The sequence below is a fragment of the Anarhichas minor genome, unplaced genomic scaffold, assembly GCF_050575085.1.
Source record: "Anarhichas minor isolate MPS153535 unplaced genomic scaffold, ASM5057508v1 ptg000087l, whole genome shotgun sequence".
NCBI lineage: Eukaryota > Metazoa > Chordata > Actinopteri > Perciformes > Anarhichadidae > Anarhichas > Anarhichas minor.
This window is the reverse complement of record NW_027466533.1, coordinates 1,696,195-1,720,968: the sequence shown is the minus strand read 5'-3', so window position 1 is coordinate 1,720,968 and position 24,774 is coordinate 1,696,195. Positions and strand designations below refer to the sequence as shown.

At 42.4% G+C, this 24,774-nt stretch overlaps 3 protein-coding genes across 7 annotated transcripts in view; 1 reads left to right on the top strand and 2 right to left on the bottom strand.

Annotated features, from left to right (window-relative positions):
- Positions 1-1,850, top strand: part of ppp2r3b (protein phosphatase 2, regulatory subunit B'', beta) — a 28,955-nt gene extending 27,105 nt beyond the window's left edge. For 4 of the 5 annotated variants that reach the window (XM_076081780.1, XM_076081779.1, XM_076081786.1 and 1 more), the window contains one exon: positions 716-1,850. In XM_076081780.1, coding sequence (XP_075937895.1) covers positions 716-851 — 136 coding nt within the window. In that variant the 3' untranslated portion in view covers positions 852-1,850. The remainder of the gene's footprint in view (positions 1-715) is intronic. The other variant, XM_076081784.1, reaches the window with a different exon arrangement.
- A 123-nt stretch (positions 1,851-1,973) lies between these two features.
- LOC142938531 (cohesin subunit SA-2) lies at positions 1,974-19,978 on the bottom strand. Its single transcript, XM_076081778.1, has 32 exons — positions 19,694-19,978; positions 19,132-19,221; positions 17,883-17,970; positions 16,301-16,465; positions 15,905-16,001; positions 15,439-15,515; positions 15,280-15,351; positions 13,949-14,153; positions 12,938-13,089; positions 12,784-12,857; positions 12,565-12,688; positions 12,324-12,422; positions 11,998-12,077; positions 11,797-11,904; positions 11,597-11,717; positions 11,400-11,517; positions 10,704-10,807; positions 9,330-9,422; positions 9,158-9,244; positions 8,720-8,920; positions 8,326-8,408; positions 8,143-8,230; positions 7,974-8,054; positions 7,145-7,237; positions 6,869-7,043; positions 4,713-4,849; positions 4,045-4,146; positions 3,808-3,962; positions 3,587-3,715; positions 3,322-3,512; positions 3,158-3,233; positions 1,974-3,074 (listed from the first exon to the last, which is right to left on the bottom strand). The coding sequence occupies exons 2-32, from the start codon at positions 19,173-19,175 to the stop codon at positions 2,939-2,941; spliced, it is 3,555 nt and encodes a 1,184-aa protein (XP_075937893.1). The 5' UTR covers positions 19,176-19,221; positions 19,694-19,978; the 3' UTR covers positions 1,974-2,938.
- Positions 19,979-21,689: 1,711 nt separating this feature from the next.
- Positions 21,690-24,632, bottom strand: LOC142938560 (uncharacterized). Its single transcript, XM_076081830.1, has 6 exons — positions 24,281-24,632; positions 23,275-23,403; positions 23,045-23,147; positions 22,120-22,238; positions 21,883-22,028; positions 21,690-21,804 (listed from the first exon to the last, which is right to left on the bottom strand). Exons 1-6 carry the CDS (start codon positions 24,437-24,439, stop codon positions 21,696-21,698), a joined length of 765 nt encoding a protein of 254 aa, XP_075937945.1. The 5' UTR covers positions 24,440-24,632; the 3' UTR covers positions 21,690-21,695.
- Between the last annotated feature and the right edge of the window lie 142 nt (positions 24,633-24,774).

Sequence of the window (24,774 nt, the reverse complement as noted above, 5' to 3'; positions counted from 1 at the left end):
ATAGTTGTTTTGTCAGAAAGTACATGTGTATGTGGCCACGTCTTAGAGCTGGGAGTCTGTTTTTGAACCAGACGGTTTCTGTTGTTATCTTTTCCTTTTCTGTCCACGCCTTTATGTGTTGCTCCTTTGTACACTCCAGTTGGAAACCTCTCTTTAAAGGAATAGTTTGACAATTTGGGGACTTTGCTTTTTTTGCTTCGTTGCCAAGAGTCAGAAGAAAGAGACACCACTCTCATACTTTGTATGATAAAAAATAAAGCTACCGCCTGGGCTAGTTAGCTTAGCTCAGCGCAGACACTGGAAACAGGGAAAAGAGCTAGCCATGCTCTGTGAGAAAATCAACTAATCAGCTCCTCTATAGCTCACCAGTGAACCCGTTATATACTGTTTGTGTAATCCATATTAAAAGCAGAGTGTAAACACGACAGGTTGTTGTTTCACGGGGGTTAGCAGCCGACTTTGTTTTCACACTTTGGTTTGTTAATCAGCAGGTTTTTAAATGTACTAGTCGAAGCAAAGTCAGGCTAGCTGTTCTCCTCCGTTTCCAGTCTTTGTGCTAAGCTAACCAGCTGCTGGTGGTTCCATTGTTTGTTTGTATTGATCTCCAACTCCCAGTATAACAATGAATATGCACATTTCCCAAATGTCGATCTATTTCTGTTCCTGTAGCACATCGACTGTTTGAATGACCTTTGACCTCCGTGTGTCCGTGTAGGTACGACAACCCTTTGAGCCCTTTAGGGCAGCACATCTCCACTGAGCTGGGTCTGAAGAGACACTTCTTCCAGATCCCCAGTCCACACTGCAAACTGGAGCTCGACGAATACGAGTACGAAGAGGACTTTGAATGACCCTCTCTCCCCGCGGCGTTTCTCTCACACGCCTGCCGCTCGCTCCCAGAAACACGGCTCAACCGGCAGCGTCGGTGGATGAATCTCTCCCCCTCCCCCCCCCCCCCTCCCGGTTCCCAGTAACAGGACAGTAAAAAGGGAGTGAACACAAAGAGCTGTCAGAGCACTGGTGTGGTCAGATGGACACAGTGTCACACATTTGGCTCAGAGGAAATGTGAAGTGGTCTGAGCAGAACGGGGTCCTTACCAGATGATTTATTCTCACCTGCCACACTTAAAGAAGTCTCCACAGAGGACTTCATGATGTCACGAGCAGACCGGCGCTCCATCCCCACAACGTTACCGCAGAAGAAGTAGTGTTTGTGCAGGTAACGCTTTGTGTAAATGTGGGGGCGAGCGTTATTTCATCTGAACATCCGTGCTGTGTAATCACATGAGTGTTCCCACAGCGGAGCTCCCTGGATTGTTGGACAGAAGCAAAGTAGATTCAGGTTTTTAAACTCATGATCATCTGAAGTCATTGGCTAATGTTACATTCCAGTGATCCTAACGGAAGAGGTTTCTATACACTGTAAAATTCATTCATAGTTGTTTGTTGAAATGAGAAGTTAAGTGTAAATGCCAAACAAGCCACCGTTGAGCCTGCTGCACACACACACACACACACAGCTCAGACTGCCACACACACACACACACACTGTATATTGTACAGGTCTGTACTCATTATGATAGATTTACTGTATGTGTGAGATGGGTTTATTATTAAGTTATTATAGATGGATTTATAAATAACTGTAAATATTTATTTGGTGTTTGCCGTGTTGTAAATGATTTGGGAAAATGTTTTAGACAAATTCTTTTTTTTCTATGTTATCAAGTACTTAATTTGAATGTACTTTTGACAGGACAAAAGGAACCAATTTTAAAATGCTTTTCTTTAAATTATTAATAAAGCCTTGGTTAATGGAAGAGTAAAGAAAACTCTGCAGTTTGATTTCATCCGTCTCGTAAAAACTGGTTTTGATATGTTCACTGAAAACAAGGAACACACGGATATTAAAATGCAGTGAAAAAACGTAAAGATGATGAAAAATATATATATTACAGCTTGGCAAAATCGAATAGTTTGGACTGTTTTTTAATTTAAATTAATTTACAAAAATACATAAGTAGTTTTTGGCAAACTTTAACTCAACCATATCCTATGAGGAGCAATAATAAAGTGGCAGGCAGGACAATAAAGCAGAAATTCTAAAAGACAAATAGACAAATATTGGAACTGAGTGGGATCTAAACGTAAAATAATGTAACACTCAAGTACAGTATAGAAGTGAATATGGAGAAAAGCTTTACACAAACACGTGGTCCTCAAATGAGACTGGTCTGTGAATAAAATATACTGGAGTCCGACATTATTTCAATGATAAAGATATTCCATATGTTTCTCTGTTTACAAATCCCATGAAAACGTCAAATCTTTTAACACTGATCAGAAATATGTAGATATATTATTTTATATACTCAGTAATTTGCTAAAACAAGTGACACTTTAGTTTTTTAGCAAATATTACTCAAACGGGAGTAAAAGTGCATTTGTTGGGCACTATTTTCCGCTGTGGATTAATACATATTTGGTGCTCTAGTCTGTATTTGCAGCAGCAGGGCGGTGAATGTGGCATTGATTCAAAGTAAACTACAGTTAACTACAGTTCATTATACTGTAGGATAACGTCCCCCCAGTGAAACTATGATGTGTTTTTAATACTTTCCAAGCAACAGTTGGAAGTTTATGGCACAGAAGAATAAGATGTATCAGGCACAGGTAATAATAGGATACATTCTTGCTGGTTTTGGTCTTTTCATGGGATTTGTTGACATTAAGAAAAATAGAGAATATCGCAGACTTATCCTTTAAGATATAAAATACTGCATTTTAAAACTGTATTAACAGTATTGTAGAAAACAAATGGACGCTGGTATGTTTGAACATCATTACAAAGATGACACAAAAAGAAGTTCGTGAGGTCCAGTGTGGTTCTCTCGTCGTCTAGACGGAAGCACCAGATTCTCCTCCGGCCTCCTAACTGTTACAGTTCAACGTCCACGGTGTCGTCCTCCGACTCGTGTCCGGTGCTGAGGACGGATTCCTCGAAGTTCAGCCTCTTCGCAGGAGGGTCAGCGGGGACGGAGAAGGGATCCGCGTCAGTCGTCTTTTCCTGGTGGCTGAAGGAGGCGGGTGAGTTATTAGTATGAGCCAGGTGGAGATGTGCTGTAGAGCTGCTTTATAAAATGAATGAGTCGTTCACCTTGGACTGAAGCTTGACCTGTGACCTTTGCTGACTTTGGAGTCGACGGGGCTGAACGGGCAGGGGAACTTGCTTCCTAAAAAATTAAAAATAAAACCACACACATGAAGAGGCGGTTACTTTTTTAAATTCTGTGCTTGATTTCGTTTTGTCGGGTGTCGCACCTTCTAGTTTTTGTTTGGAGAAGGGAGAGCGACCGGGCAGGTAGGGCTTCCTGTCGGAGCTCACGTACGACACGGCATCTTCCCCTTCAGCCACAGCCAGCAGCGACGCGCGGTAGTAGACGAGTGGCTGCCAGCACTCCTCCCTGAGGTCAACGATGTGCTCCGCGGTGTGCTTCTGCAGGTAGGAGAACCTGCCCGGACAAGAACGAGACTTTCAGAAAACAAAGTTTAAAAATAAAAAACAATGTTTGTAACTCTCACTCACACTATTTTCTTGTCCGGTTTGAGGAGTTTGCTGGAGAACTCGCCGAGGATGGTCAGGTAGGAGAGGTACGGCGGCGTGAGGGCGTCCGGGGTCTGACTGAACTCCTGGAACACAAACTCGATGCCGTTCCTGCACATATTAACAGACAAAGAAGACACGAAAACTTTAAGAACAACAAAATTTGCAAAAACAAATCCAAGTAACGACGAACGAGAGCCGACCTGTGGATCACGACGACGCACTCGCGGAACTTGATGAGGTCCCCGAAGGTGAGGGCGAAGCGCCGGGCAAGCTCCTTGATGCTGGTGAAGGTCTGGACCCCCGGGTGAGCCCTGCCGCCGCCGCTCTCCTGCTCTCGCTTCAGACGGACGAACAGCTGAGGACAAAAGGACAAAAACACGCGTCGGCAGCTAGCGGTGGGCAGCTTATATTTCAAGATGTGTGCGAGGCAACTGCACCTGCTGCAAACACAGCACCAGTGTGCGAGCGCTGTCCATCTTATCCATCTGTCTCGTCTTGTACATCGTCTCCTTGATGATGTCTCCGAAGTCGTTGTGGTACTGGGGACAAAGAGGGCGAAATTAGCTTCTGTAGCACAAGCTAGCGTTCACTTAATACACGTTCAAATAGCTTAGGATTTTGGGAAATGCACTTTCTTGCTCAGAGTTCGATGAGAAGATTGATACCACTCTCCAGATGTCTGTGCATTAAATAGAAAGACGCAGCTAGCAGCCAGATAGCTTAGCTTAGCATAAAGACTCGAAACAGCTAGCCTGGCTCTTTCCAAAAGTAACAAAAAACATCTACCTGGACCTCAAAAGCTCACAAATTATGACGTTATATCTTGTTTGTTTAAAAAGTAGTGGTCATAAAACCACAACTTTCTTTGTGATTTTGCTGGTGGACAGATTTAGTTTCTTTTGGACGGAGCCAGGCTAGCCATTCCCCCGTTTCCAAACTTTATGCTAAGCTAAGCTAACTGGCTGCTGGCCGTTATTTGTATATTTACCCCACAGTCATGGAGAGGGAGTATCAATCTTCTCGCCTAATTTTGGCGGGAGAGATAATACACATAACCACCCCCCCCCCCCCCCCCAAAAAAAATGCCCGACTATTCCACCTTTACCTTCATGTAGTACATGAAGACCTCAGCTGCCATGCTCATCTCCAGCACCCTGTGCACGATCAGTTTGCAGAAGGCCGCGAGCAGATTTCTCCGTCTGTGAAGCTCCTCCAGCCTCTCCACTTCAGAGTCTTCACCGACTGAGCGAGCCAGACGGAGTCGAGGCAACGCGGTTGGACGCGAAAGCGGGTGATTAATCGTCAGAAATCATATACCAGAGGAGAAAAAAAAGAACAAAGCGGAGCGCCGCAGTTAGTTTGAGGACGATGGCTTTAGCAGGTGGATATCAAAGATAACATGAGGCTGGAGTTATGGTTGTGACACCATGTGGCTTCAATCTTTCACAAGGCTAATAAAATGGGCTCAGAGGTGAGCCGGAGTTAATGGAATTTTCTCACGGAAAGAGATTGCCCCTGATTTTATGATTTAAGTCAGCGCCCTTGCCCTCCGAGTGATCTCTGATCCAGCGGCTAATAGAAAACACTGTCTATATAACAGAACCGTTACCAGGCAAATCCAATAAAACAATAGCTCTTTTATTGCATGTTCAAAAACCAATAATCCTGTATTGTATTTGGTTGAACGTTTAAGAGATTCCCACCAGGAAAGCGCTATTGCCTCCTCCGGACGATCCCATATTTGGATTTGCAATATGCCTCTGGAAGCAGAAGCTATTGTAGAGATAATGCAATGTTTTAGTTACAGTCAGCCAGGAGCGGATTAACTCGTTTACCTGCAGGACTTTACAAAGAAAACAGTTACGTGTTTCCAACACGTCAATCTTGTTTTTCTCATTTTATTAGAACGGGTGGGAACATACCCGTAAAAGTCATCGACTTTACAAGCTGCATTTCTTTGCACGACAAAGTCTTGCAGAAATTAGTGCAGCCAGTTTCAGTCCCGAGGATGTTAACAGGGTCAGTGGTCAGGTCGGGTTGGAAATCAGACTTAATTTACGGTCGGCGGGAAGCTCTGCGGTGAGTTATTAAGCCGAGTGTGTGGCTGTGCATTTAATATCTGCATGGCTGTTGGGTTTTTTACCGCCGCTGCACTGATGAAAAGAGCTAGGGACAGAGTGAGAGCGCCATCTGCTGTGTAAAATACTGCAATGCACCCACACGGCCCGGGTACTCCTGGCCGTGTGTTTGAGTGCAAAGGTCACCAAAAAAAAACACGCAGGTCAACACACTCATCTTCAACAGTTAAACATCTTAACCGCTCAGCAGAGCTGGTCATTTCCTCCTGTAGTTTCTATTTCATGCTACTTTCTACTTCTACCGTTTATTTATCAGCTGCAGCTATGAGTCTACTTTTCAGATTTAGATTTAAAATGAAAGAAAAGTATATCATAATCTTATATAATATGTAGTATTGTTAAGAAATGAAGCCAGTGGCTTCCAAACTTTTTTGGCCCTTTGTGGCTCTTTACCAAAAGCAGGCTTTCTGATGTCCATGAGACGGTAGCAGTTCCACCAAAAACACATGTCCCCTGTAAACTCCTCACGTGGTTTCATTTGAACCGTTAAGAGGTCAAATAATCGATTACTTCACAAAAAAGAAGCAACGATTAGAGTATTTAATACCTTTTATTTTCTCTTATTTTCCTGCCCCGTTATAAAATACCTTTATACTTTATACAGTTAAAACTAGACTGACCTCACCCAGCTACAACAGTAAAGTCTATCACTGGGGATGTTTCTACTCATAGTGAGTACTTAGGTACAGCAGCACCTTTACTTGCAGTATTTCTTTTAATTGTTGTATTGTTACTTTGACCCCCCCCCCCCCCCCCCCCCTGTTTTTTGTCACCTCTTCACTGTCCGCTGTCAAAGTACCCTAATTTGTTTTTAAAATCATGCTCAAGTAAAGATAAATGCTAAATATGAAATATAAGTTATTCTTAAAGATACCCGGAACATAAACAGAGTTTGTGTTTGATATGGTTTTTCGACACACACAAAAAAAAAAAAGTTGAATCAACTTGTTGAAAATTCTATCAATCACATCAACTCCTTTTCCCTCATTAACAAATCCAGCGGCAAATAACAGCCTTCTTGTGTCAAACCCGAACACCAATCTGCAACGTCAGACTCAAGCAATACAAAGACAAACATTACCAGGAAGGTTAAGCGGCTGACAAAAACTGATTCACATCTCACCAGCGCTCTGGCCATCACAGTCCGGTACGACGAAGACGTGCACGCAGACGAAGGTCAACAGCGCCCTCTGCAGTTTGGGGCTGGGTGTGTAGAGCAGAGGACCAAAGGAGGAGGGTTCCCACACCTGTAGCTGGTAGGAGTGAGCCGTCAGGATGTCACACACACCCAGGAAAGCCTGACGTACAAAAACAATAAAGAGAGGAGGTTATAAACAGTTGAGGAGAAGGAAAACCAAGAGAGTAAATGGTGCTATTATTGATGGAGACATGAGTTTACCTGCTGCTGCACGCTGTGGTCGGAGTGGGACAGACAGTGATTACCCCTCTCACAGAAGAGACGCAGCTGGAGTCTCTGGGACACAGCGTTCTCCTAAAACACACACACACACACACACACTGATAAGTAACAAATAGCGCACATGTACATTTAGTTAATGCACAAGCTTTCTAGAGGGGAACAGGGAGGCTAAGACTGTGCAGAATAATGTCAATTAATGTCACTTACAATGGGCCTCTCTAGACACTCTACACATCGATACTCATATGCCTCTTTTTTCCTCCATTATTTTAGTGATCAGATACATTGTTTGGACAAACAAATGTAGGGCTGTCCTCGACCAAAGAAGCTCTTATTCGACTAACACTTTGTCGACTCATGGATTAGTTTATTTAACCGACAGATCTGTAAGAGTGAGTCTCACCACTTTAAATCTATTGTTCACCAGAGATGTGCTCATACGTTTCTTGGAAGCAAGTCATTCAGCATGAAAAAAGCATAGATGAAGACTAACTGACAAAAGAGATCTCGACCGATTAGTCAACAAATCCCTAATCGACGAGTCGGCGATTTGCTCAAAAAAAGCCCATCACTAGTTCTCAGAGCCCGAGGTGACATCTTAAAATTTCTTGGATTTTTTCCGACCGAGTCAAATGATAAATCAATTATCAATATAGATGCTGATTCATTTCTGTCAACTAATCAATCCCGCAGAGGTTATGAGAGATTTCTGCAAATATTTAGTTGGGACTAATGGAAATCCCTTATTGTCTTATTTCTACATCTTTATATACTCATTCTAGTTCAAAGTACAGCGGATGCTACTCACTCTGGAGGTTAGAGTTCCACCACTGGTGTTGAGGGACCAGAGCATGCAGTAAGACAGACACTGCAGCACCTCCAGCAGCACCTTCAGACAAAGAGGTGGAGAGAGGAAGAGACACTTAGAAACAGGAAGACGGGGAATAAACTGGATTTTAAAGAGGAGGTGTTGGTACCTCCGGCGGGGCTCCTCCTGCTCCGCTCTCTGCCGACAGGAGGGGAGACAACAGCCCAAACAGGTTCCACTCCTGGAGATCGTGACAGCTGACAAAACACGAGGAGAAACAAGATATTGAACAGCCAGTAAACACACATCGTGGGCGGGGAGACTGCAGGCTCGATCGGCTCTGAAATCTTACTTGTGGAAAGCTCTGAGTTTCTTCAGCGTGGCTAAAATTTCTGCAGTTTTCTCCTCGTCAGCAGAGAAACGCGGACTCTCACCCTGCAACGGAGAAATACTAAAGTTATTGTGTGGAGTAAAGTTTATTCTTTGCATATATGGATGTTCGGCACCTCTTAGAATAAAGGAATGTCCACTAGTTGATTTGTGCTGTTCATACGGTTATAGAAAAACAAAAAACTGATTTGGACCACTTTTGCCTGCAGTATGAACGCAGCCTTAAGAGGCCTGAAGAAGTCAAAGTTTGCAGTTTTTCATCACGTTTTCGTGTGGAAAAACTAAGAGAAAGTCCAAAACACGCGCATACATACGTCAACATGCTACTGGCCCTGCAGTGTAACGGCGCTCCTCACCTGCAGCGAGTCCCCCAGCAGAGCTGTCAGGTGGTCCACCCAGCGGCGGACCAGGGAGTCTCTGGCGGCCCGGGCCACGGAGCACCAGGACGCCTCCCCCCCACACAGACTGAGGTACGTGCGGGCTGCCGCCTCCAGAAGGGCGGGGCCAGAGTGGCGGTCTAAAGCCGCTCCCATCTCTGCCATCAGGCCGGATGCTGCCTGAGGAAGAGCACGGAGACAACGCAGAGTAACTTTAACATGTGGGACTGCACCCAGCAGGTAGTAGTGACAAGCAAGGCAAATAGTTTTAATAATTTCTGAATTAAACTGTCACATTTAAGTTGTATTTCGTGGCTCCAGTGTTTATAGTGGCAATTAAAAGATGAGGGAACTGTGTCACCACATTCATATCTCATTGAAGGCTTCATGGTGTTGTTTGCGTCCATCGATGCAGACCTGTGTGTTGTCGGCCTCGGGACACTCGGGGAGGAAGTACTGAGGGATCTTCATCAGGGAGGCAATGGTGTCATAGCTGCCTGAAAACTGCACAAACATTATCACAATATAAAGCCCAGAATATAACTGTGCAGCAAAGAGAATGTGGAATAAATGTGGAATAAATAAATACCTTGGACAGTAATTTAGGAAGCACCACGAGGAGATGATCAGTGAGCTTGGTACAGTCATCGATCTGGATCTTCTTTTCCCTGGCACTCATGACCTGAAACATTAAAGACACAGACTGGTTTATTAAAGCATGACCAAACATGTTCAACGTGTTTCACTCCAGATTTAAAGCGATGCTTTCGATTCATAAGTGCGTCATGTGTCACCAGAACTGCCGAACAAACGGTGGGAAGAAACTATACTGTACATAAGTATACGTTTGGGGAACTTGTAGTTTGTCCATTTTCTGCTACTTTCTACTCCAATACATTTGTAACAGCTTTAGTTACTAGTTGCTTAAGATTTTACATCAGAAAATAAACATATAAGATTAGAAAATACAAAAAAAGTGTTTCACATTCGACCAGTGGTTTCTAATCTTTTTGGTTCGTGAGTTGTTAGTCGTTTCCCCTCTAAACTTTTCAGATAGTTCCATTGAAAAAAAAAAAGATAAATTATTTCACAAAAAAACGCAAATATTTAAGAAGAGTCCAAAGGGACAAATTTGTAAAGCAGAACTTTGTTTTTTTCTTCTTTTCTACCCCATTAATCATCTCATGACCCCTCAGATTTATTTTGTGACCCATAGGAGGGAGCCCACCCCTAGATTGGGAACCACTGGATGAAACTACCTAACTGTATGTAAAGTAGTTAAAGCTACTATGAGGAGCTTTCATTTTGTGTTGATTTTAGAGCTCCCTCTGGACAAAGTGTTTCCGAGCACTACATTCCCTTAAGAAAACCTCTAATGTTACTGCAGCCCCGCTCAGTCCAGTCTCCCTTCCCTCCAGCGGGCCACGCAATACAGCCCGGGTCTCCAGCAGCGTGGTGTCAGTGTTGGCCCCCAGCGGAGACACTGTGGCTGCCAGAGACCCGCACAAATCTGAGCTGAAGGAGTTTCTGGTGAACCTGCATGGTTTTATTTGAATCCGACCCGGTGGCACAGATGACAAGCATGAAGAATAACTGTACAGAATTAGCCAATCTTCATGCTGATGGTCTCGTTTACTTATGAAGGTCATATAGAGGCATCAGGATTATATTGAGACTGTATCATAAGCAGCTAAAGGAAAGCAATGTTGCATTAGTATTAACAACATAATGTTAAATATTATTGAATAGGTCTGTTAGAAGGGCCATTTTTCTGCTGAATGAGTACATTTGCTTTTGATACTTATAGTTAATTTAGCAGATGATACTTTTACTTAAGTAGGATTTTAAATGCAGGACTTTTACTTGTAGTGGAGTACTCTTACATTGTTGTATTGGTACTGTTATTCAGGTAAAATATCTTGATACTTCTCTGCTCATAACTGAGGATGGACCTCCCACTGACCTTCTTGGCTCCACTCCTTCCTGCCAGCACTGGTCCCTCTGAGGCCTGACGCACCGAAGCTACCAGGATCTCTACGAGCACCACTTGATCAGCCCGGGTAAGACCTGCACGCACGCGCACACACACACACACACACACACACACACACACACACACACACACACACACACACACACACACACACACACACACACACACACACACACACACACACACACACACACACACACACACACACGTGATGACCGCTGTAGACTTAAGGCATGTGACTTCCCCCTAAAGGTGAATTGAGAATGTCTATCACCATGTCTATGGCGGAAATATACATTACTGCAAACAAAGTACATGAGGCTGTTAGAGGCGGAGACAAACCCTAAAGAAAATGCTTTCAATAAACAATCAAATAAAATATGAAACCATAATTCATGAATGTAGAAATTAAGGCAGACCAAGCTCTGAATCCCTTTAACAGATTACAATTGAACTAAATTTAAAAAAAGACATATTGTTTAACATGTAGAAGTACTGTGGCCTACAGACGTGCTAAAACATACATGGAGACAAAACAAGCACAAAATGTCAGTAAATTGCAAATTCCAAATCAACGAAATCATCAGTCGAACTGATCCTCTGGTGGTCTAAGAATTTTAAGGACACGTCTGCCTACGAATACACGGACATACGCGTCACACTCACCTGGACTGTGTGAGGAGGGGTCCTGCAGCAGTATGGACGCGAGTGTGGGCCAGTCCTTCAGCAGGGCTCCACCACAGTCCCACAGACTGTCCACTAGGTACACCACATGCTTGTGCAGCTGAAAGACAAGAGAGACTAGTTAGTCCATTCCATGGTCCATTGTCCTGAACTCAAACAGGAGGCTCAAATCGAATCACCTCAGACTCCTGGTGGAAGAGCAGTAGAGCCCTCAGTCTGGCGGATGTTTGTCGTTCATGTGCCTCCTCCTCATTCATTTCACCCTGGGTATCAGACGCAGGGACTTCGGTGTTGAGAAGCCTAACAGAGAGAGGCCAGCCATGTTCAGAACAACACTAATTAAATGAGGTATTTTTCCAAGTGATGGAGATGAACACACCGTGCGAAGAGCAGCTCCCCCGCGGCGGCAGCAAGAGGGCGCTGCGACGAGTAGACGAACTGGAGCAGCTGCTTGTAGACCTCTGGACTGAGCGCATCATCGGACGTTCTGAGGAGTCAAGAGGTGGTTTGATGCCGAGACATATAGCAGGAAAGCATGGTGGAACTGTTTGGAAAACGATGAGAAATGCCGGCGGCTCACTTGGAGATGAGAAGCAGCAGTTTCATGGTCTGCACTGCCACTTCGTTGTCCTTATCCAGGGTCATGGAGATCATCCGGTCCTGGAGAACAAACATGAGCACTTCTACAAACGTGTCGGTCTGAACGTGCATTCATCATATTTTGGAAGGTAACATTGAATCAACTCTGTGAAATGTGAAAAGGCTGTTTTCTAGAAATATTTGTGTAAATAGGACACTTCCTCCCTACAACTTTATGTAACTGTTGATAATGAATTTGATGTTTATGTTTTTTCTGCCCCCTAGTGGTCATAATCCATGAATGCAACTTTAAGCAGGATTGTTTACCTTGAAGCGGGTGGTGAACAGGTCCAGTTTAGGGAGGAGCGGAGGATCGCCATACAAACCCTGGAGGCCTAACACACACTTGAGACGCACATCTGGTACCTGAAACCATGATACGCACGGTTTCACAGCAGTCTGTCTACATTCTGAAAGATTTTGTTTTTCACAAAAATATCCAGACTATATCTGTGTAATCTTTGCGTTACGACGCATTACGCTACATCACGTGTTTGCTGTCGTTTACCTTGTCGTGCATCATCCAGCCCATGTACTTGAGGTAGCTGTCGTTGAGAAATGCGGAACTGTAGAGCTTCATCCACAAACCCAACTCCTCCATACACATGGAGCGGATTTCTGGAAGCACATCGCTGCACAGGCACACACACACACACACACACACAACAATCAGCTCTAAACTGAATTGTATGCACTGTGAAACCAACAGTGTCAGAGAAACACTTACCGATATCTTTTCAGAAAAATTCCTTTGAAGATGTCGTCCATCATGGTCTCTATCTCCGCCCTCTTCTCCCACAGCTTGAAGGGTACGAGTCAGACATTACTTACGGAGCAAAGATAAATACCTTCAGATAGACACTGAGTGACGCCGGTCTTACCTCTGCGATCTTCCCCTGTATTCTCTCCTGTTGCGGGGGGCTTCTCTGTCTCATCGTCTTCGTCTTCTGCACCTGGTACAGTTTCTGACTGTTTTCAATACCGACGCTCAGGCTCAGAGCCGCGGCCGCCAGAGAGCTCAGCAGCTTCACCGCTTACCAGGGATGTCACAAATACAAACCAAAGAGAAAGCAGAGATTCGTTTATTGATTGTGTTTATGTATCTGTATCTGTATGTGCTTCTCTTTTTTTAATCTAGATTTTTGTTAAACAAATTATACAGACTAAAGTTGTAACACAAAATATACAGACATTAACATAAGACGTACGAAACAGATGTTATAATTCGAATATGGTAAAGATTTTTGGTTGCTTTTGTGACTGGGAGCATTGTAAGTGCTTGTGTACGTATAGATCAAAGTGTGTTGTGTAAGTGTGTCATATATTCCTTTATGTGAATAGCTGTGACCACAGGTATGTACAGGAATGTTTGATGAGAAGGAGGAAGAGAAGAGAGACAAATGAATAATTAATCTATGAGTGAATAAATAAATAGATCAATTAAATAAATAAATAAATAAATGTTAACTATAATAACATTGATAAGTAAGTTTATTAAATAAATAATACATACAATAATGATAATAATATTACTATTATTATTATTATCATCATCACCATCATCACTAACAATAATAACAGTAATGGTCAGGATAGATAAAGGTAAATGTAATAATAATTTTAAAAAGGGAAAAATGTAATACAATAATAAGTAAAAAGGAATAGGTAAATTAATCTATAAATAATAAGGGCTTTGGTGTAGCCCTGGATGGAGGCAACAAGGGAGAGTTAATGGAGTCCACCCCTTTTTCCCCTCCTTTTGTCTCCTTTTATTCAGTTTTCTTATCTTTTTCTCATGAGTGTTGTTGCCTTTGTCCCTGCACCCAGATTTTTAGGAGGGAGCCGCTCTCATACTGGGCTAACCCAACCCGTGTGTGCTTTCTACTCCTTACCTGCTAGCGTGCAGGTGTGTCTGAAAGCCCGCACATAGGAGTCCGACAGCTCGGTGAGCAGAGAGATGAGGGTGTTCATCAGGTAACTGTCAAATATGACGCTGTGCTGACACCGAGCCACAAGCACCGACACAAAGTCGCAGAACTCAGAGTGGAACCAGCGGCCGTACGGTCCGGGTTGTATCAGAGGATACTCCACACTGTCCTGCAGAGAGGGGGGAAAGGAAGCGGAGAGAACACACTCTGAAGGGCAGCAACTACTTGAAGGTTAGAGAAGAGAGTCACTTAGATATTTGGCATCTTTACTTTCCTGAGGTGAAGGAGTATGTTGGGAGGGGTCAGGGATCACTCTGGAGCTTAAACCAATTGGATATCAGTTCAGTTAGAAGCAAAGAAAGAAAGAAGTTGGTCATCCTCAAAGGTCAAGGGAGAATTGCTCTCCATATGAAGTACTGAACAGGGGAGAGAAATTGTGTCCCTTCAGTGCTACGGTGTACACAGTGAAGAAACAAACAGATAGGAAGAATACAGCAGCATTAAGTAGTATTAACACGGTAAACGCATGATTGTAAAAGGCCCTGATTTCATCACGGTACCTTTAACCCGCTTAGTGTCCATTGTCTCAAATTACTGTTATGAAGGGAATAGATAACATGTGAATGATGGAGCGATTTTGAGTCATATTATTTGTATCAAATACAACACATTTTGCAACATAATATCTGACCATGTGGTCTTAATGAAGAACTTTTTTGGTTTATTCATATTTCGGAAGCTGAATACGTTGTTGTTTTTTTAATGGTGCTGCTTTTGTGTTTTTTTAGCTGTGTTGAATGTATTTTAGGTGTGGGTACTTTGTTGTTTCGTTGTTATTGTGATTAGAAGTTTTACTGTTGTTGATTATTTATAAATTTTGTAGTTTGCATGTTTTTCTTTAGTTTTTTTTGTTTCAATTTTTGACTAATTGTCATTTGTTGTTATTATTGTTATTAGTGGTTTTATTGTTGTTGATTTATTGGTTTTTGTTGTAGCGTTTCAGTTGTTCGCTTTTGTTTTTTGTTCCATGTTTAGCTTTAGATTTTGATTAAATAATTTATTTGTTTTTACATTGTGATGTAGTGGTTTTACTACCGACCCCAGGAAGAGTAGTTTCTACTTTGGTAGTAGCTAATAGGGATTCCAGGTAAAAAGATAGAACACCAATATAATTAATGCAATTAACTGACATGTTGATCACTGTTATAAACCTGGCTGAAGAAATAGTTGGGCATGAAGGCAAAAAAAGATGCAAATGTCAGGACAAATCCATTAAGCAGGGAGGTACTACTGACTGTGTCCATGGGCCACGTGACTGTGAGGATCCAGGGAAAGGCCAGGAACTTCTTGTACTGCAGACCGGCAACCTGAAACAAGCACAGTCATACGGATTCAGTACAAAGTGTTAAATTTGATAAAGACACTGGAAGAAGCTGAGATTGAAGACCTCTTACCTCATCCAGCTCCTCCACCATCTTGCTCATGACTTCACTGTCCTCTTTGCTCTGACACATCTCTGCTGTGACCACACCTGGGAGACACGGGAGAGAAACGTCTGATTGTGTATGTTCTGTGTGTCTGTGTGTGTGTGTGTGTGTGTGTGTGTGTGTGTGTGTGTGTGTGTGTGTGTGTGTGTCTTTGATAGGTCGGTATTGCAAGACTGCAAATTCGCTCTTGGCAACTTCTTTAAAAAATATAGCAATAAAAAAAAGAAATCACATTTGCTGTAACATTCTGAAAAAAAGATCTTAAAAAAAGATCTTAAAAAAAGATTTGTTTTATCCTATTTTTGTATTTTTCAAAATGACTAGAAGGTCCCCACTCGGTTGGAGTAGCCGATAGTCCACTGTTGACAATGTAGGAATGCGTGAGTGTGTGTGCGCGTGTGTGTGTGTGTGTGTGTGTGTGTCGTCTGCTTGCCTTTGCAACCGCAGCATTGGATGAAGAAGCTGATGAGGTCGAGGAGAGAAGAGTCTCTGTCCGTCCCGTAAGCCTCGATCCAATCATCAATCACCGACTGCTCAGACATTACACAAGAGTCAATTAGTGTGTTTACTTCTTGTATATATCCCAGCTAGTATATTCAGGTGTTTTTATAATCAGGAAATGGGCTCATTCTTTTTTCTTTTTTGCAAGTGCTCATCAGTTAGATTATAACTGGAATATTAATGTGCATGTAAACCTACCAACAGAACGAGAACTTTTTTATTAGAACTCAAAGGTGAACGCATGTGTTCCGTGCACGTCTCTCGCACTACTTCTGAGAAAAATACAAAAACACTTTTGACTTTCAAATTAAGGGTGAGCTGGCCTCACCTGCATGGCACTCCTGCCCATGGTGAGCACCTCGAACAGGGTGACGGCCTCCACATGTCTCCGTTTGCGGCGGCTGCCTCCTGCTCCGCCAACACTGCTGCAACTGGCTTTGGCCCTTTTGCGCTTGACATTCTCGGAGCCCTCGTGTGGTCTCTTTCTTCGTCTCTGCGGGTTTAAATATATGAGTTTTTAATAACCAGCGCGCTGCATCCTTAACAGGCCAAATACAATTTTCTAAATGACAAATTCCGAGTAAACACTGAAGTACCTCGAGGATTCAAGGTGCAAATTCATGAGAGTCAGTCGGACACAAAGCAATGAGAGATTGGGAGCAATTGGGAACGATTATTTTATGATGAATTAATCTGCGAATTATTTTCGAAATTACACAAATAAGTGATTTGTCTGTAAAATGTCAGAAAATATTGAACAAAGCTCATAACTTCCCAGGGTCCTCAAATGACCAAAACTCAAAGATATTAACTTTACGATTATATCTGACAAAGAAAAGCAGCAAATCCTCACATTTGGCATTTTTTCTTTAAAAATGAGTGAAATCATTAATCAAAAAAGTTGCCAATTAACTTATCGTTTCTTTACTTTAAATATCCAATCAACTAGTAGGAAAAGCACAGGTGTTATCTCTTATACTCATAACATCAACCACGGCACGGTATCAAGGTATTACGATATATCAGGGTATCCTGAAGGTACGATACAAAAGTTTATTGGCCAAATGATTTGATTCAGTCAGTCTATCACCACCACCTGCATATCATCTCTGTAGGTAACCGCTGCAGCAATAAGTGGGCGTACATTTCCTATCTATTCATTATTCTATGTGCCATAAATATTTAAGTATTTAAAGTAGGCTTGTTGCATATTAGACACAGCCCTGTAGGCTAGACAGTGTCATGTATGGTAGAATGACTTCATGTAGCGTATATCCTGGTAAAATGTCAGGAAGGTATGAAAAATACAGAAAGAAACTGCACCAAGCCTACTGGCTCTCTTCTATTCAGGTGTCCCAGTAACTCGTGACAGTGTGACAGTGAGCAGGCACACCAGAATGGAATCCAGCCATCTTTCATTTTCTTATTTACAAGAGATGCACCAATATCGATAGTGATATCGTATATCGGTCCGATACCCACCTCAAACAGCTGGATCGGGTATCGGTGACAATTGGTCGATCTGGTATCGGGATACCATTATTATAAATAACAAATAAGTACATTAATATCTATGTATTTATCTGTTGCATTGTGGTTTAGAAAGTTAGAAAAGCAATGTTTAAGTCAAGTCAGATGTTGCCTTTACCTATAGGAGAATGATCCCAGTCTCTTCCACACAGTGATATTAAATCAGCACTCTGTATCGGCCGATACCCAAAGACCATGTATCGCTATCGGGACTGAAAAGGTCGGATCGGTGCATCCCTATTATTTACACCTGTGGTTTTTAACTAATGTGTCCTTTCCTGGTATCATCATAGCGCTCTTCTAATACTACTCCTCTTGTGAACAGTTGCTATCAGGCCTTTAGAACCTGCATGCTAAATGATGAACAGAAAAACACCTACCACGCTCTTCTGTCTGTTCTCATTCCCCGACTCGTCCTCCGATTGATTGACAGCCCTGGAGGAGTTCGCCTCATCGTGAGAGTTCTTACTGGGAAGTGAAAACATTAAATTAGATTACAAGACTGGAAAATCAAATTGGCATCAGGCGGCAACCTCCGGTTCTGCCGAGTGAAGCCAATGCGGAAGTGTCTTAAAACCTGCTTTCTCTCTATATTGACTCCTCTGGTTAGTAAAAGAAGTCAGATTATATAGAAGTCTATGTGAAAATGACTCTACTTCTCACTTGATTTATTCCCTCCGTAAACATTGTAAACATGAGTTTATGGTCTCAATCTCTAGTTTCAAGTCTTCTTCAATACAGCATGATGTTCATTTAATAAATGATGGTCCATTAAGAGTCAAATAGACCATAGAGCGGAGAATGCTACGTCCACTTCTTATATACAGTCTATGATTGGTATTCAAGGACTAAGAAGTAACTAAGAACATGTGCTCAAGTAGTGTGCGTAAATACAATACTGAGGTACTTGTGCTTTACTTAAGTATATTAATTATAGGTCAATATATACTTTTACTCTGCTACATTTCAGAGGGAAATATTGTACCTTTTACTCCATTACATTTATACAACTGCTATAGTTACTTTGATTTTACAAACGAAACATCAACTTATTAAATATGATAAGCATGGTTATAGATTAAAGGGCCCACAGACACAGGTGTTTTCAGTTATGTTGCTGATTGGAGGTCATTTTTACTCAGAACAATAAAGCCGATTTTTTTATCTTATAGCACATGATAATAACTTGCGTGTACAAATTGTGTGCATTAAAAAAAATGCAATCATGTTTCCTGTTTATTACTTATTTATATATTTATAATACTTGTTTGCACGATCCATTATGCCGCTGTAATCCTGTAAAGGATTATCTTATTTTATTACACTGTGGTGTTGCCAGTTTTACTGAGGTAAAGGATCTGAGTACTTCTTCCACCACTGTCAAGGACACACACATCAGGCGTAACCATTCCACTCTCACTTCACTCTGCACATTTTGTCTCCGTCTGTTCTTGTGCTTGTATGGGTTTTTCTATTCTATTTTCTTATTCTATTATTAATTTAGTTTATTATACGCTCTTACATTATTTTTGTCTTTCTCTAGTTATCTGTACTGTTGCTGTCTTTGTGCTGCTGTTACAACAGAATTGCCCCCGTCTGGGAATCAATAAATGTTTATCTTGATCTTACTTCTGCTCTGTGGCCCTGGATGCAGCGGTGGGATCTGGTATCATCTCCTCCTCAGATCTCAACACGGGGCTCAGGTGTGCGTCTCTGCATCTGGAAGTACAGTGTGATGAAGGAGGGTTCAAATAAAGAAGGTAGTTCAAACAGTTTGTGCAACAGAAAAACAACATGGATACTTGATCAACATTGACCCTACATCTGTATAGAGAGAGAGAGGAGGTTGCCAATAATCTCCAGTTAGAGGGGTGTTGCAGGGGGGTTTTAGGGCCGATGCATGAATGTATGCCCCCCTCCACAGGGAGGAGCTGTCAGAGGGGATTTAAAGGGCTGCTCATGGACACTCCGGCAGAGCAGATGCTTGTGGCCCCTTCAGGCTTTCAGAGACAACTGACATACAAAACGCTGCTATGCTGCGACTCTGCCAGCCGACACGTGTTGTTTTCTAAAAGCTGAAAACGTCCGTTACAAGTCCCTGAATTACCCTAAGGTGTGTTTACGTTGTGACAAAGATGACTGACAGGTAAACACACAGGTCAGTCGCCTGTCCTAAACTTGTTTAACTCACCGTCTTCACATTGATTCATCCTGCCTTGATGTTCATTGATATCTTATTTTAAATCCGAAGGCTATCACATTTAATAAATACAAAAAAAAAAAACGTTTTCCACCACGAATATCCTCCTTGTTTTCCCCCCAGCTCTCATAGTCAAGCTGCCGGACAGCCTAGCCGCATCTTGATTGGCTGGCGAACCAAATCGAACGTATGCAATTGGTTATTCAAAAGCGTCACTCACATTTTAGTCCCTCCCCCGGCGGCTGTCACAGACAGAAGGGTCTGTCCGGTTTGGTTTTCCTGCATACCTCAGCACTGTAAACAAACATCTGTAGGGCGCGTGAGACATGAGGTAATCTGTAGACAGCAATCGTCACAATGTAGTGCTTTAATAAACAGCATTATATATCGTCGTGTTGTATCCTTCCTGCTCTGAGTTTGGTATAAAAATGCCTCAGTGTAGCGATTATTTTAATTAACCAGACCAGAGGTTGTTAATTCAGAAGGGAGCTGTCGCGGTACTTTCTGATTTATCATTGTGCAGGAATTGAACAGCAGGAGGAGCCATTTACTCATCATCGTTATGTCGTGAGTAATCCTAAAATACATTTAAATTAAATTAAATGAAGATCTAAGTCAAAGTAGCAATACAACAGTGTAGAGTGAAATACTGTGTTACAAGTAAAAGTCATGAGTTCAATTTTATACTTTAGTGAAAAAAAATATTGGCATCAAAATATACTTTTATTTTTTATTAAATACTTCGTTGTATTTTATCGTACTATACTGTACTATACTGTACTCATACTGCATACTATACTGTGTATTATTTTACATTACTACATTTCACCTGATATGCTACTATTTCTTATTTCCATAATATATTACACTGTACTATATCACGATATATTATGTGAGCATGTTCTACTTTTTTACTGAATTATACTGTTTCTATTATATTTTTATAGTCACACAGACAGACAGAGTAAGTATCATTACTCAATAACATTATAAGTTAGTCTGGCAGCAGAAAATGGAAATGCTCAGACTTTTAAACGAGCCATAACAGCCTACTAGCTGTGTGAGGCTAATGTGTTGCTAATAATTTGAAATAACTGTTAAAATTACCGTAGGACTAACTGTTATGTATCTTGCAATTTTTTTCACACGTACTCTTGTGGACTTGTTGAATGTTTCCTGGATTATTGACTTCGTTGACCTTCCTATGAAAACGGAGCCCCGCCCACTTCAAAAACACAAACAGAGAAAAACCCTCATGTGAAACTACCAAAACCGTTTGCAACTGCAAAGTTGTGTTCATGTCGGAGGTCATCACTCAAAACTGAAATAGGAAAATAGATTTTTCAGGGCCTTTAATGTTGATATTTCACTAATGATACTTGTACACATGTATTTTATGAGGGACAATGCAACGCTAATCGAATCTATATTGTGCATCTTTAACAATACATTTTTACAACACCACCAAGTTTGTTTGGCTCGCTGCATAGCTGTGCACCTGCACACACACACACACACACACACACACTGTAGTGAGGGAAGAGGAGCCTTTGCTCATAGTCACGCCTGTGATTTAACTGTAATGACCGCTCAAAGTTCCTGCCTTATAGCTCCATCCTTGGAAATGATCATCACATCTGCTCGAGAACAGGGAGAATACAAACACTTTCCCCTATTGCATTCAATTTTATTATTCCACTTTCGGTAAAAAAAATGAAAGGAAAGCATAACAGTAGTTATAGCAGTAGTGCAAGGAGGGATTCATACATTACATTCATCTCCACCTGACTCACCATAGGGACTAACATAGGCCACATTCAGGAGGACGATGTATAAAAACCTACATGATTCGTAAATGGAGCACCCAATCTCACCGGTCGAATCGAATGACCTAGCACCTTTTCACAGTTCATCGAGAGGCTCCTGGAGGGACCCGGTGCACCGGAACGTCAGGGTTCATAGACACAGAGGCGTTGGGTATGGGGGGGGGGAGTCAGGACAGGAACTGGGACACGAAGGTCACGGCCTGGTCGAGGTCTTCCGTCAGCTCCTCCGGCAGCGTCAACACCACCGACGTTAAGCTCCGAGTCAGTTCCAATATCCTACGCAGGGAGCAGGGTTGACATCAGCTTGTTGCTGCAGTAATCGTCATCAAATTAACGCTCGGACTCTTAACTCACCAGTTGATGTAGTGAGCGGCCAGCTGAGGTTCGTGCCTGGAGCCCTCCTCCACCACCAGAGACTGCTTCATCTGTTTGAAGTTGGCCTCGATGTCTTTCTTCATTTCGGAGAAAGCCTGAATTCCTCTGAAAGAGCTGACGACTTGCTGCAAACAAAACAAAAAAAAAGCAATGTTAAAAAGCACAGTGGAATGAAAATATAGAGGTTGATGCACTATAGGAATGTATTCTCCTCACATAGAGGACCGACAACTGGTGGGCAATGTATTTGTGGCTTCCGAGGTGCCTGATATCTTCTTCCAGCTGCTGACTCAGCACCAGGAGCTGGTTCAGTTTGGCGACGTGGGAGAAGTATTCTGCAGGGAGAAGCATCGGCTCACGTTAGTCGATATCTTCGGAGGAAAAAAGGAACGCATTCGAATCACGTGGACAGCCGGTACGGTGTGCAGAGAGAACATACAGTAAATGTAGCTCCTTTACTGGAGTGTAGGGTTAGCAATACCACAGTGTAAAAATACTCTGTTACAAGAAAAAGTACCACATTCAAAGTCTTACGTAGAAGCACAGGAGGATTATCAGCAAAATGTGCTTATCATGCAGAATAAAGGCCCCTGTGAGTGTTTTATCATGTCTATACATTTAATGTAAAGTCAAGGTCGAGCCTATTTTGAACATTTTATAAACTACTGGTTTAATCTGTTTAATCTAGAACGAGGCAAATTAAACTATAAGGCAATCTTGTGCGTTGTGTGTGAAATCTTCCTTTGCAAAGTGAATCGTAACTGAAGTCAAATAGAGTAATAAGTCAAATATATGAATTTGAAATTTAGTGTATTTTCTGTATTATGTAGCATTAAATAGAAATAATTGAGTAAAGCACAATTGCTTGAGTAGTTAAAATCCCATCGCTGGCTGGGTGTCCAAGTTTAGAATAATACAGAACAGAAAGATACAATATACATATTTATAAATTAGAAACAAGCTGCTTTTTGACAGCTTTGCACTTTTATTTCTTCTTTTTTTACATGTCTTGAACTGAATCCCAGCTAGAATAAAATAGGCCTTGATATTTCACATGCCTTTCTAAATCCATACATAATCTGTCGTCAAAAACACCAACAGACTGAAATGTGCTTCTTCTCCCTCCTCCTCCTCCTCTTACCGTCCATAGGCGGCCTCTCCAGCATGTCCACTGGGCTGCCTTGAATGAGGAACACCTCCACACGGGGGAACATTACAGACAGACCCACCATGTCCAGGTAGTCCTGAGGAAACACATGACGCCTCTGCTTTTAGGGCAAGCAACAGTAGCCTTTAATTCAAGCCCCTTTTAGGGAAGCGTGTGACGTGAATACTCTTGTTTTATTCAGACAATATCATCAGACTTTATACCTCCAGCTGGGGCATGGGCTTTGGTAGATGTTCAAGGCACTGCAGCATCTGGTCGAGAATCTCTGATCCTTGAGCCTGGAAAGTGTCTGACTCCTCTGGGCTACAGCCCTGTCCTAACTGCTCCTGGAACTGGAACATGGAAACTATGAGCGATAATATCGCCGGATTAAAAGGAGCGTCAATGCAGAGAATGGTGTGAAAGTGCTTAATGAACAGTGGGACCTGAAACCAGTTCATAAGTCTTGGCACGTTGGGGCATAATGCACATGATCGTGCTTCAGCTGGCAATGACTTCTTCAAGTCTAATGCTGCCTTTGAGTGCCATCGTAAACGTCAGAGTTATAATATGGGAAAGGATCATAAGGACTTCTCAAAGAATAGCACGTGTGTGTGTGTGTGTGCGCACAATTTAATAAAATTTAAGAAGAAGAAAATGTGTGCTCCTGGCTAATAAAAGCACCCTTAATGATGCCCAAAAAAGGTGTTTAGCTGAAGGGATATTTTCCTATTAATGGGTTTCCATCAAGCAGAATGATGCAAATTACGATTTAACAAACGCTGTATTTAGTTTAAAACTAAAGAAAAAAAAAAAGAAAGATGCCGGAACAGCATGTGCAAGCCCTAACTGCAGCTCTACACACATTCTTTGCAGGCCGTTGCCAAGTGCATGTCTTGTCATCCTCATACAACGTGATGGACGGCCAACATTAGCTGATGTAATTAAGTTGCTGCACACCCAGCGCTAATTGACTCTTGTTTAATGGGCGCGCATTGTGCATTGGTTAATACATTATATAACCGTTAATTAGCTTTGGTTAAGGCTGATGGAGATGCATGGGGCTAATTTTTTATTTCTATATATTTAATATAGTATATGAAATGTGACTCAAATTTGACTTGACAGTTCAACAGAAACAGAAACAGGGACAGAAAGTGCAGGAGTTAAATGTGATCTTTGTCAGCACCGGTGGAAGTGATGCATTTAGGTGCTCGGGGTCAACTCTACCTGCTGCATCTGTGCCCTGATGAGGAGGTCCAGCTGCCCGCAAAGACACAACATCTCCAGGCCCACCTGCTCTGGACTCAGCTGGACCGGCATCAGGGGTCTCCTCACCTGTAGCTCCACTGACCACACAGCAACCAAATCAGTAGGCCTGTCTGACATCTCCCCTTATTAATGACATAACTAAAAGGGGGGGGGGGGGAGGGGGACAACGTGCATGCGTCATCTAACCTACAGGTCCTACAGGGAGGATGGAGGAGTTTTACAGGGACCGAAGGGGAGTGGTCAGTGTGTTGAAATGAGACGCGGCCCGGTTCACAAACTCCTCCGAGATGCAATTCGAACACCAGAAAGATGTCAACGCTGCTACAGCCCGAAATAATTAAAATAAAAAACTTGTGTGCAGCGCCGGGACTTACCTTTGAAAGCTTCGTGGTAGACGCACGGCCGGCAGAGCGGCTCGGATGTGCTCACCGCCATATCGGACTATGGTGGTT